General features: G+C 39.9%; 1 protein-coding gene across 6 annotated transcripts in view; it reads right to left on the reverse strand.

The window, feature by feature from the left end:
• LOC117430557 (protein CASP-like) overlaps window positions 1-14,067 on the reverse strand; it is a 171,568-nt gene that overhangs the window by 93,849 nt on the left and 63,652 nt on the right. For all 6 annotated transcript variants that reach the window (XM_059000864.1, XM_059000861.1, XM_059000860.1 and 3 more), the window contains exons 3-4: window positions 12,929-12,976; window positions 2,603-2,681 (exon numbers count right to left, since the gene is read on the reverse strand). In XM_059000864.1, the coding sequence (XP_058856847.1) occupies window positions 2,603-2,681; window positions 12,929-12,976 (127 nt within the window). The remainder of the gene's footprint in view (window positions 1-2,602; window positions 2,682-12,928; window positions 12,977-14,067) is intronic.

The raw sequence follows: 14,067 nt of genomic DNA on the forward strand, positions 1-14,067 counted from the left end.
GCCTGGCCCAGTGGTTAGAGCTGAGGTACTGGGAGTTAAGCAGTGTGGCCTAGTGGTTTGATCTAAAGGACTAGGAAGAGGACAGTGTGGCCTAGTGGTTTGAGATAAAGGACTGGGAGGTAAGCCGTGTTAGAGCTAAGGAATTGAGAGGGAGGCAGTGTGCCCTAATGGTTACAGCTGAGAGACTAGTGTTTTGATCTAAAGGACGAGGAAGAGGGCAGTGTGGCCCAGCGGTTAGAGCCAAGTCACTATAAGGGAGGCAGTGTGGTCAAATGGTTAGAGCAGAGGGACTGTGAGGGAGGTTAGCAGTGTAGCCTAGAGGTTAAAACTGGAACACAGAGGGAAGTAGTGTGTCCTTAACAGTTAAAACCAAAAGACTGAGCATATAGCCCCAGCAAAAAGCTGGCTGACCCTGCGTCTTGCACACTGCCAGGGCAGCAGCGGAGAGGTTACTGAGTGGAGCAGGATGGATAAGTCTGTGTTCCCAGCGCTCCTGGAATTCTCCCGAGAATGTGGGAAATCGCGGAGACAACCAAGTCTCGCACTCACACAATAACACAGCAGCAGAGAAACGTCAGAGCACATGGTAGAAAAGTCTCTAGGTGCCGTTCCTCTGCCTCGGCAAGGCTTCTGCATTCTGTGTAACAGCATGTTGTAGACTGACTTTCCCTCTACTATAGCAGGGCTGGGGACTCCTAACCGCAACAGCCATAATTTACTGATGCACTAAGTGGTTCCCCAGGCAGGCCAGCTCAAACAGGCCTGCTGTCTGCTGTTCAACTGCAGGGAGGCAGTGAAAATCAGGAGCGGAGTTCCACGGGCAGCAGGATCCACCCACTGTGAAAACTGCTTAAAAAGGACTGCTAACCAAGGATTTAAAATCTTCTTATTTGCACTGTCAATATTAATCACATTTTCATGTGTTGAAGATCTCTTGGCTCTTTGCTGGCATTTTCTACTTCTTTTGGAATATGCAGATAAGAGGACACTATAGATGGAAAGTTGCTGCTGCTTCTTGGCATCTCTTCAAGACCTACAGTTCAAACCACAATCAAACCATGTGATCTACAGCAAAGGTACAGAGATGCAGCAGCTTATCTGAAGTACTGTATTGCAAATATCTGCATATTGAATTAAGGTAAATAAACTAGATAAGAGTGAAAAGATTCTCAGCACAATAAAAGGGATTTTGTATTCCAGAAATAGCAAACATTTGCATACATTTGGAACAGCAACTGAACAGTAGATTAACAAAATGAAACCCCAAGTATTGTCAAATAAAAATACATCCCTATGCATTCTTTGTAATTCTAAATGATTTCCAATGATTTGGTTAGTGTTCCGCGGCAAAAGAGTAAATGTATACTTACCTTTTCGATTTCTATACTGTGAATTAATGTAGACAAACATTGTGGCTAATTCCTTGATTCAGTGTTGTAATACTTTTTGAATGTATCAGTCTGGCGTTACAGATAATTTACTATTAAATATAGGGCCCTATTCAGCTTTCACTCACAATTGTTATACAAACAACTTTGTCAGAGACATGTAATACTCACTACAGCTGTAAATACAATATCACGAACGAGCAGTGTGTGCATGAAGTAATACAATTGTGACATACAGAACACACCTACATATCTACACACACAGACAGAAGACGTTAACGATGTCTATATATGCATGCTAATTAAGCCATTAATATCTGCAGCACCCTTTTCTACTGCAATGCATTGTAGTATACAGTATATGTTTCATTACAAATCACATTAAAACCTGAAGACCCGCGATACTCACTGCACAACCCGCAAAATAAAACGTCTGTGTAAGATTATTTAGGTCAGATTAATTATTTTCTCGAGGAAAACTTGGGACCTATGTAGAACATGAAGTCAAAAAGCATGTTAAATAGTTGTTCTTTAGCACACTCTTCATTCTGGGTTTTATAAGACGCTAATGTGTCGCCCAAAGTGCACCAGATGACATCTCTTAGAACAGTAAGACACCCTTACACACAACCCATTAACTTAGGCTATACTGTTTGACTTATTTCCAGTAACTGCAACACTTTCAAGTTGAACCAGAAATGAGAACCGCTCCAGGGCACAGTGTATCTAAGGCCCTTTATTTTTGGTTTTTATTTTATTTTGAATGTCTTGGGATTTTAATAATAGTTATTGCAAATTCGTGTAAATGAATGATTTCGCAGTTTTCCGGGGATTATTTTGGGGGAAGGACGTGAGAGCAGCTCTTCTGCTTCTGACAAGCCGTTGCCGTTCAGCTGTATGATTAAAATAGTGCAGTCATTACCAATGCATTGCTGACAGAAATATATCTGCCACATGTGAAGTCAGGGATTTTTGGGTATATCAGTCATTTTCAGTAAACAAATTTCTGAAAAAAAAAAGACCTATAGCTTTAGAGTTGAGAATTTTCTGTAAAAATAAAGGGACTTGACTTTATGTTGTCAAATTTGTTGTAATAAGTAATAAGTGTTAAAGCTGACACCAGTGCACAGGAATCAGGTCATAGTGAACAAGCTGTACCCAACTGAAACACACAGGCCAGCGTTACTGAGAGCTGAGAGAGGACAGAGTCTTACCAGGGACATCGATTAATCTTTTGTACACGTTCAAGAAGGCTGCCTCTGCTTCTTTACTTCTTTTACTCAACGCGTCAATCTAAAAAGACAAACAAGAGGGAGTTAGTCCAGGTCTCTGCGGCTGAGTGAGTGGGCTCCTCATTTCACAAAGCATTTACTCATCATTTATTTAACCATTTCTTTCTTGTTTACATAGTTTGATATGTGACAAACCTCTGTAAACTTAAAGGAGCGTTATTTTAAAATCCACCTCTTATTAGCACAACCATTCTATTCCTGCTTGGGTCTTTGTTTGTATATCGAAGACAACGCTATAGTTGAAAAGGTGCTGCTGCTTCCTGGTACCTGGGTATTTCAGTTCAACCAGACCACATGATCTACAGCAAATGTACCAGGATGCAGCAGTAAAACTATTCCACAGCTGCATCAACATCAAACTTAATCCAAAACTGTAACGCATGAGTTGAAGCGATTTGAGAGTGTATTTGATGGGTGATATTCCCGGTTTCGCTATGCTGAATAATGAATCAGTACTTCTATTTATAAATAAATCCATTACAGCAATTCAAATTGATATTATTGCTGAAACTTCAAGATTCTCAATGTTTAGCTTAGCCGGTACGCCATGTTTATTCCACCAAAAGCTCTCAAGTTTTGTCAAATAAGTTATTGATGAAGCAAAAAATTTAAAATCTCACAATATCGCAATATGGAAATTATTATCGACATTGAACAATATCTTATCAAAACATCGAAATTGGCGCCCATCACTACTATAACATATATTTAAGAGGAAAATAAAAAAAAGGTAGATCTAAATACGGTTTTCTTGAGGAAAAAATGATATATTCTATATCATACTCAAAAATATAATCTGATTTCAACCCAATCCTCATTATGCGTGATTTATGGTGTAATGTAGTTGCCACTGTAAAGAGTCAAGTCTTTTCAATCCTATGGGAAGGAAAATAAATATTTTCAGATGTGTTCTGAAACAAAAACATCTGGAAAAATCTAGCAAAAGCCAATTTTCCTCACAGTCTGAGCATATGATATATTCTTTAAAAATTCAGCCAAAAATAAGGTTCTTGTCCTTTAATGAAATTTGCATTTTGAAAGGTTATGAGCCACGGGGCAGGTTACAGTCTAGAAAGAAAGAGATATGGTTAAGGGCAAATTGAAGCATACACAGGACTTCTGAAACAGTACAATCGGACTCCTATCCCAATCCCTTTTAAAATGTGTTTAACACAACTTCACCTGAAAATGCTTTTGTAAGTTATTAGCCTGACTAGGGGTAGAAAGACTACTAATTTGAGTTGAGCAGTGAAGGTAAAAATAGTTGAACAGGTTGGCTACTGGCCACTTTAAAAGAAATATGAATAAATCGTGTATATAATCATGTCAGGGGCTCTGTTTGTAAATGCACTAAATTTTAAAACTACTTGGATTTTTTAAAACTATTTATTAATGTTTAAAGTGTAATTTATATGTTCATGGATTGCATCCTAAACTGCTCTTCTGTCTTCTGGTACAGAGCGCCTCCCAATTACTTTACAATCATGAGATTAGTCGGCTACCAGTTTCTGAGGTCAACAGTAACTTTGATATTCAATTAGTTGACGATTCGGGGCTAAAGAAAGAGCTATTTCTAATGTTACAAATTGCCAAGTCTTATAAATGGAAGTACAATCAAAATAAAAAAAAATAAAACGCACTTCCAATATTTTACTGATTATGAGTGTAAAAAAACAAATTTCACTTTACTTCCTCCTTCTCTGTGCAAGTGAGAAAAGGAGGCCAGCTTAAACCTTTTTTAACTGGATAAAATACTACAAATGAAAAGGCGTAATAAATCCCACAAATGACAGAAGGACACATTACACTGTATTACGGGTACCCATTTATCGAACGAGAATTTTCTATTTCAAAATAGAAAATCAAACTTATCAGCACTATCCTTCCCAGTAGGATCAGGGGGTACTGTGAAGAACATCCAAGGTGATCAGGTGGGTACTGTGAAGAATATCTGAGGTAATCAGGGGGGTACTGTGAAGAATATCCAAGGTGATCAAGGGGTACTGTGAAGAATATCCAAGGTGATCAGGAGGGGTACTGTGAAGAATATCCAAGGTGATCAAGGGGTACTGTGAAGAATATCCAAGGTGATCAGGAGGGGTACTGTGAAGAATATCCAAGGTGATCAGGGGGTACTGTGAAGAATATCCAAGGTGATCAGGGGGGTTACTGTGAAGAATATCCAAGGTGATCAAGGGGTACTGTGAAGAATATCCAAGGTGATCAGGAGGGGTACTGTGAAGAATATCCAAGGTGATCAAGGGGTACTGTGAAGAATATCCAAGGTGATCAGGAGGGGTACTGTGAAGAATATCCAAGGTGATCAGGGGGTACTGTGAAGAATATCCAAGGTGATCAGGGGGGTACTGTGAAGAATATCCAAGGTGATCAGGGGGGTACTGTGAAGAATATCCAAGGTGATCAGGGGGTACTGTGAAGAATATCCAAGGTGATCAGGGGGTACTGTGAAGAATATCCAAGGTGATCAGGGGGTACTGTGAAGAATATCCAAGGTGATCAGGGGGTACTGTGAAGAATATCCAAGGTGATCAGGGGGTACTGTGAAGAATATGCAAGGTAATCAGGGGGTACTGTGCAGAATATCCAAGGTGATCAGGGGGGTTACTGTGAAGAATATCCAAGGTGATCAGGGGGTACTGTGAAGAATATCCGAGGTGATCAGGGGGTACTGTGAAGAATATCCAAGGTGAAGCAGGGAACACTCCAGTCCTGGCCTTCCCTATCTGGGTTTAATGAGGTTTAATGAAATCCAACCAGCAAGTCAGAAACATGCACATAAAATGATGGTTCTCTAGATATGTAGTCGTACTAAAAGTCCTGGTCATGCTCCTCAATCCATTCACAGAAATTGCGGCTTGGCGGAAGGCTGCACTATGGTCTTGAAAGTAGCCATCGCCATCACGGTACAAGTACAACATTGCAGGGTGGACTCGATCCGCACTGACGCTTCTGTGTAAACCAGCATTTGTCCAGGGACTCGGGGTAGACCAAGAGAACATGCCCCATGCCAGGGTGATGCCAATGCCACTCAGGAAGACATGTCCTAATGAAGTAGCCTGGCTGTTTAAATCATTTTCAGCAGAGGTCTTACTGTGCAAAGGTCAGTCCATATGCACAGGTAAGTGTGCATATTTGTTTATATATATATATATAAAAGAGGAACTTCCACGAACAGAGATGGATGGAAACCCTACTGTAGCTGACCTGAAGTGCACTGTGATTTCAAAGGGGATTTTCTGCCATTCTGGGACCGCAGGATTACAGGCTTTGCAGACTTTTTAAAAGCAGGGTGTTACACCCTCTGGCGCGTGGACACTCTTGGAGACCAGCCACAAAATCATTCTGTCCGCAATGTGGTGACGAAGTAGCTTTAAGGTGGCCTTAGAAGACCATTTTTAAAACCACTGAAGCTTTGAAAATCAACGCTTTACTGTATTTTACTCTGCAAACCTAACGGTATAAACATTGAAAAGTGTTGGACTGGTGAAATAATGCACTGTTTCAGCACAGTTTAGTACTCAACATTCTCTTGGCTTTCATTGTGGATTCTGATATTTACACCCGCTGCATAATATTTATTACATTTTCAATTTTAGGAGGCTTGCAGGAGATAATTAAGTAAAAGAGCCATACAGTTCTCCTTGAGCTTAGAAAACACGCAGTCTTTAAACTGAGAGGACGCATTCAAGGCCAAGTGCTGCAAATTGACATCGGTGCCAACAACATGAATACTGATCTTAACTGTCCTCGAACACAGGGACAGCACAGCCAGATAATACCAACAGATGTGTAGTTACTTACATGAATGCATTTCAAAATCAATCAATTGACTTACAAGACAGCCTTAAAAAAAGAGCTGGATGGGAGAGTGTGTGGGCACTGGCTTTGTTAGATTACCTTTTTACAATACTAACTGGCAAGCTGTTAAAAACCAGTTACAATTTTTGCCAACTTAAAGGGTACCTGTAGTGGTAGTGAATATAGAATCATTTCAATAGAAAACATGTGGCTGAAAACTTCTGACACAATTTAAAGCCCAGCTAATGTTCAGTATAAAAGCATTAAAACAACGTTAAGCGTCTATGCATTGGGTCTCTCTTATTACGCACAGGATATGAAAGATCTAGTATTGAATAACTTTTTCATATAAAACGCCACAGTGTGAAGAACTTGTACATGCACATGTAGTTTGTGTTTATTCCAGTCATGAGAATGGCCTGATATAACCCATCCTCATTCGTGGGATGACGCCAGTGCTCCTCTATTCATCCCCAGCTACGGTTAATGTTCTTAATATAACTGGATAAGGCATAAACAACTCACACAATCACTGTTTATTTTGAAGTTATACAACTGCAGTACGTAAACTTGTACTACTGACTTCTAATGAAGGAAGGAATTACACGAGTTAAGAGGCCCTTGTCTGGCTCCGAGTGGCGCATCCAGTAAATGCACTCCGCGCGGAGTGCAGGATGTGCCCTATAGCCTGGAGATCGCAGGTTCGAATCCAGGCTATGTCACAGCTGACTGTGACCGGGAGTTCCTAGGGGGCGGCGCACAATTGGCTGAGCGCTGCCCGGGTAGGGAGGGCTTAGGTCGGCAGGGGAATCCACGGCTCACCGCGCATCAGCGACCCCTGTGGCCGAAAGGGCGCCTGTGGCTCTGCAGCGGAGCCGCCAGATCTGTGTTGTCCTCCGGCACTATAGGTCTGGTGGCATTGCTGTGGATCTGCAGTGCGAAAAATGACGGCTTGGCAGGAGCACGTTTCGGAGGACGCGTATTCCAGCCTCCGTTTCCCGAGTCGGCAGGGGGGTTGCGAGCGGTGAGCCGGGGATACAGATAATAATTGGGCATGCTAAATTGGGGTGAAAATCGGGGTAAAATAATTGGCGACGACATTTTTATAAATAAAAAAAAAAAAAAAAAAAGGCCCTTGTCTGAGTAAATGAGACACTCGTGAGCCACTGTAGACATTCGCTTGAGAAGACAGGCAGGTTATTTTAGTGCCCTTAAAGCTCGAAGGCCAGCATTATTCTTCTTTTGTTAAATCCCATTTGCACTTATTTTTCTTATTTGAGATTTCCTGCCTATATATAGAGAACAGCAACTGACCAATTATGTGTAGCCCTTCTGTTCTTTACTTTTAGAGCTCAGTATTAAGTTGCTGGGTAATGACAGCGCTGGAGTGTTTAGTAAGTAAGTTTATTTATTTATATAGAGCCTTTAAAGACAACAGTATCTCAACGCGCTTTACAAGTCAATAAAAACAAAAATTACAATGAAATGAATTAAGACAATTAAAAAACTCAAACATGAAGAAGTTATAGTAAAATAAACCAAAACAACAAAAGAATATAAATATTTTCATTGCAACAATTCGCAAAGTATACATTTTGTCGTATGTACTAAGAGAAAATATGTGTTAATGAAAAGAGCCGTAATATACTAATTTAAATATTTGTTGCTCTTCTTAGTGAGATCTGTAGCATACATTGCGAGTGCTGCGCGACATTGTTCAAATAAATAGCGGGAGTTGAGTTGTGGTTTGCTGCAGCAGAGGGTGCCCGAAGGATAATGTCTATACATGCAAGGGTGCAAGAATCAAAATAACATTGTTTTTGTTAAATGTAAACGTCATCTGTACAATGCATTCTGTTCCGACTTCATTTGACCTATTTTAATACTGTTATATATATAAAAAATGAAAGCCAGTTTAATCCCATCAGATTCTATAGTGGGGCCCCAACCTTCGCCCCTAAAAAGCTTTTCATAATCATACAGTAGCCCCTCGCTAAACCGGACATGTTTGTCTGACAGAAGGAGGTGTCGGGTTTAAAAACAATACAATAAAATCGTACACACATACATTTACAGTTGTCGATGTATTTTAAATATAAATCATTGCACTGAAATAACACTAATGTGTTTTGGGTAGGCTACACATCACATTATGTAAAAATATAAATCTGTACAGTATGCCTATACAGTATACAGTACAGTAGTAAAATCAAATGAATACCTAGCACACTTTCTTTTTACTTTAGCCTACTGGTTACACAGAATAAAATCATGCTGCTGCACTGTACACATTGGTGTACAATGCAAATAAAAGATTATTTTATAAAATTGAAACTAAATGAATTTAGGGTTTTTAATCTTAATTTTATTTTTATTTTGAACTTGGTCTACTTAGTAGCTTAGACAATTCACACACAATAGATCATGGTCCTATACAGATGCTCAGAATGAGCTGGAGGGGTTAGTGGCACATGTGTACAGTCTAATGCTCGTCTAAAAAAAAGTGAGTTTTTAATCTTGTTTTAAAAATATTAAGTAACTGCATCTCTAATATCCATAATCTGAGAGCATTGTAAGTGAAAGCTTTCTCCTTTCCTTTTTGTCTTAATCTTTGGGAGGGATAGAAGACCAGAATCAGCCGACCTTAAAGCGCATCTCATTATTATTAAGGTGCAGGGTAATGACAGTGCTGGAGAGCGGAGAATGGAGTGTTTAGACTAGTGCTTATTATTAAGGTGAAGGGTAATGACAGCGCTGGAAGAATTAAGTATTTATGGAGCATATTTGTCCCCCTAAAAAGGTTCAGAACAAACCGAGTTTTAAAAGCAAGCTGTGCTGGGGGGGCGTGCAGACCAGGGTTACTGAAGGATGTCTCCAGAGGGCTTCTCACAGGGTGCTTGTGCTAACTTGTGTGCTGACTTTTAGGGACCTTTGACAGAAATCCTTAGGGACGACTAGAGGCTTGAAGGGGGAGGGGATGAGGAGTGAAATGGCAGAAGTGAGACAGACCGAGGGCACAGGAAGGAAAGAAGGAGGAAAGAGGTGGGGAGAGACAGAGAGAGAGAGAGAGATACACTAAAAGATGGGTGATTCTGTGCAGCCAGAGCATCAAACTTACAATGGTAATGGTAAGTGCTATGCAGATATCTTTCCAGCCCATTTCACTGCTGTTTTATTGCTTTCCCACAGCTTTCCTTTATGCTACCCACTATTGGCCAATTGTAAGCAGGCACCAGTAACCAGAACCCTAAATGTATGTTTAAAACCCATTCGTTTAAAGGTTAATGGGTGTGCAAAATGCTACTTTTGCACATTGTTTAATGGGAGCTCTAGTCATTTATCCCAAGTTCTTGCATTAGGCAGCACAGACAACACAGGCAAGTTGTTCTTTCTTTCTTTCTTTCTTTCAAGTGCAATGATTAAGCAAGCAGAGATGCAAGGAAACAAAGATTCTGTTTCTCAACACCAATTAAACTTTCTTCATGTTTTCATTTAAAGTGGAACTGTCTCTCTCAGCATCTTTACATGCATTTTAAATTAGTATTGTACTAAAATCCATAGAAATATCCTGTATATGATTGGCCATATTATGAATAGGAGTATGCTTCAATTTCTAAGTGGTGTATCCCAGTGTTATCCAGAATATTTGTAGAATTCTCCCAATTCTCCAATTCTTGGGATTTCTACCCAAATTTGCAGTGAAAAATTGGGAACTGGAGAGAAACAACATATTCCACATCAAACACAATATGCAGAATATATATTCCATGTATTCATACCAAATGTAGCATACTGCAGTATGCAGAATACCAAGTGCATGTAAACGTACTGACTGTCTGACCAAGAGCAGGTGTGCTTTGTGGTTAGAGCTGTGGACTGGGAGTCAGAATATCTGGCTCAGGCACCGACTTACTCAGGTCAGTTAAACTGCTTTAAGGGTAAGTCACAAAGAGAATTCAAGAATATGTTCATATACAACTTTAGCTAAATCTGGGAAGTGGAGAATGAGGGGGGTTTAGTGGAAGATTCCAGGGACAGCACAAGTTATGCTCTGGGTAATAAAGGGTGCTTTGGCCACAGTCCAGACTGGCTCTGAGCAGCTGTGTGTAAGCTAGAGCAGAGTGAATGAATGAGAGAGAGAGAGAGAGAGAGAGAGAGAGAGAGAGAGAGAGAGAGAGAGAGGCAGTGATTAATGACCTGCTGAGTCCCCCTCCTTCTCTCACTCTCACATGTCTCCCCTCTCCCCTCAGACCAGGGGAGTTATCTGCTAGATATCTGAGTGGAATTGAATTTGGCTTCCCTCTCGACCGTTCATTTCCTATGTGACGGAAGGTTATATCCTCTCTCTGTGCTACAGGCCATGAGAGCAGCTGCAGTGGCGGGGAACAGCAGAGTGTGTTTCCAATTACCAGGCCAGGCCTGCTTCTGAACCCTGCAGGTGTGCCAACACAGCACTCCAACACACCACAGTTATCAACACTCTTTATACTGTTAATAGGTAAGAGTTTAAACTTTAGCCAACCGTTCCAAATGTTTGCACAGAAAGTCAAATATAAATGTTGTACACCCCATATTATTAGGACGTCACGTGCCTTTAGCAGCATAAGAACATTTATGAAACGAGAGGTAGCCATTCGGCCTATAAATGCTTCTCCAGTTCCTAGAAGCTGATGTCCCAAAACTCTGTCTTAAAGGATCCCAGTGAATCAGCATCAACAGCATGGCTAGAGGACCCATTCCACACCCTCACTACTCTTTGTATCCCACCCAAGCCGGTCTCCTCTTAATTTCCAACAGTGTCCTCTGGCCCTGGTTTCTGTGTTGTGTTGTTTGTCAAGTCCTTTCAAGATGTTAAAGACTTCAGTCAAGTCCCCGTTTGTTTTAGGCTAAATCAGGTGTGTAAGATTATGTTTCAGAGAAATGAAGCACAAGACAGATAAACCAAAAGTATACAAAAAAAAAACATAGCACTGCGCATACACATAAATATAAGCTCATCTGTAAACAAACAAAACAATAATAATAATTTAATATTGAAAAATACTGAAACATGAAGTAGCTTGATAGAAATCAATAGAAACACTTTAATAGTGATTTAATATTACAATTATGTTTTTCATGGGATCCTAGAATTCTAGGGCAGCTTCAGAAAGGAAAATGTCACGAGGCTTGCACTTACTCATCCTTGTCAGTATCTCAGACAATGCCTGATACATTTTTTTTAATGCATCCTTTTTAAAATTCCAGCCAAAAGCCTCCTGTGTATTGTAAAGCTTAGTGATTAAAAATATCCTCTTTGACCCTATTAATTAAAGATCTAGCTTGTTGGGTGCAATGCACATTCCTGTTTACTTGGCTTTTATGGGACTGAAGCACTCATCAGTTCCGATTTAGCTTGGGTGGTTTTTTTTAAGGGATGCAATTTAAACATGGCTGGAAGCTAGAAAGCTTAATAAAAGGACACAAATAATGTCTTTCCTCACTGAATGCCCTGCTGGGGACAGTATTAAGAGTGATCTGGGAACACAGGCAGTTGATCACCACACAGGAACACAGCGAATCTAGGGCAAACAAACCAGGGGAGGGGGGCGGGGGCAATCATGAGCCACCACATATTATTGCAGGGCTCGGACTCACTGTGATATTTACTGTGCTCGTCTTCACTTGAAATGGGATCAGCTAAGAGTCGTGTGTTGATAGCCCAGGAGCACAATACACACCCCCGCTCCCAAGAAGAATAACAACACCATAAAACTACCAGGAATGGAATTAACTATGGTTCAGGTACAGTAGGAACAGTTCAATTACACGTTATGGGTTGAAAAACTACATTTCAACATTGCACTGCTGCAACTCACAGCCTTAGGAACTTAAAATGAGGGCACACCCAGGCTTTAAAATCAATTACTTGCCTTAGCAATATTATCACTTTGTTTTACAGTGCTTTCAACAGTGGCAAAATATGTATGAAGCAGTTAAACCATTTAATATATTATATTATATATATATATATATATATATATATATATATATATATATATATATATATATATATATATATATATATATATTATATATATTGAGCTGGTTGTAAAATCAACTTTAAACAGAACCTTCTCAAACCTTAACTATGTCTACATGACCACGCAGACATAATATACATACACACACATGTTTGTATTCCTTTATTTGTGGGGACTCATTGACTCTCACTATATTTTTATTTACTATTTCTAACTCCAGTCAGACAAAACTCCACACAGGGAGTATTTAGTTCTTAAAAAGGTGTTTTACAAAGTGGGGACATCCTCACTATCTTTGTGGGGACATTTTCTCACATTTTGTCCCCACTTTTATAGTACTACATGCCCACACTGACACACACACACACACACACTGACACACACACACATCCTCTCTGGTACTCACCTCTGCTTGGAAGCTCTTCAGAAGTGGAGCTGCCTGCTTTCGCAGATCCTGTAAAAACAAGAGGAAACAGACCGTCAGCCCCTCAGCAACAGCATATTCTTTAACACAAGTGGGGGGAACACTCTTTTCTCAGTATTGTAATACAGGCAGAATATTTTTTATAATAATCTTATTGCAGGGACAAGTATAATTCGAACAAACACAGCTTGAAATGAATTCGGCAAAAATGACCGTATCCGTTCATATAATGGTATTAAAAACATTTGTATCAAAAAGATGCAAAGGACACGAAGGCAGGAATGGAGTCTGAAATAACACAAGTACACAGGAGAGTGTTTCTCTCCCTTCTCAAACTGGTAATTGGTAAAGCTTTATTTTGAGTGGCAAATTATATTTATATATATATATATATATATATATATATATATATATATATATATATATATATATATATATATATATTATTTTTTTAATTTAATGTACTGGTTTTGAACACTTGACTCATATGGTGATGTTTTCATGTATTGTTTCCTAGATATAGCTTTATTTAGCATAACCAATCCCCAGTCAGAAATGGTAAAGACTGTTTATAGCAAGTCACAATTAGGTAAGCAATTCCGAAAATATACTGGCAAAAAGTAAGCTGTAGGGTGTACTGTACATACAGACATGGATACAGGTTGAATCAAGTCTTTGGGCTGAGACAGACAACTGTTTTTCAACACGACATGTTGCTGTTCTTGCACATTTTCATGAAATTCAGGTGACAGGTTTCAAAGATATAGCCTTCAGCCAGAGTAAATTTTTTATTCACACACAATTAATACAAACCCCTAGACCAGTCTGAGCAACATCTATTAGGGGAAACAGACTGTAAAATCATCTCTGCGGCCTGCTCTCTGTGATAGACAGTATGTATAAACAGACGGACATGCGATAAATAAACTGATCTATACAAGAGTATACACAAGGCTTCCATTAGTGTACTGGGGAGCTCCCAGCCTGGAGAAGAGCCCAGAAATCCGAGGTGGTGGTGTGGTTGAGGCTCCTGTTTGCAGACACAGGCCTCCGACAGGGTCCTGGCGTCTGACTGTCAGTTTGCCAGCAGTGCCAGGGACAAAACGACGCCAAGATGCCCC

Source organism: Acipenser ruthenus, chromosome 26, assembly GCF_902713425.1.
Source record: "Acipenser ruthenus chromosome 26, fAciRut3.2 maternal haplotype, whole genome shotgun sequence".
NCBI classification, from domain to species: domain Eukaryota; kingdom Metazoa; phylum Chordata; class Actinopteri; order Acipenseriformes; family Acipenseridae; genus Acipenser; species Acipenser ruthenus.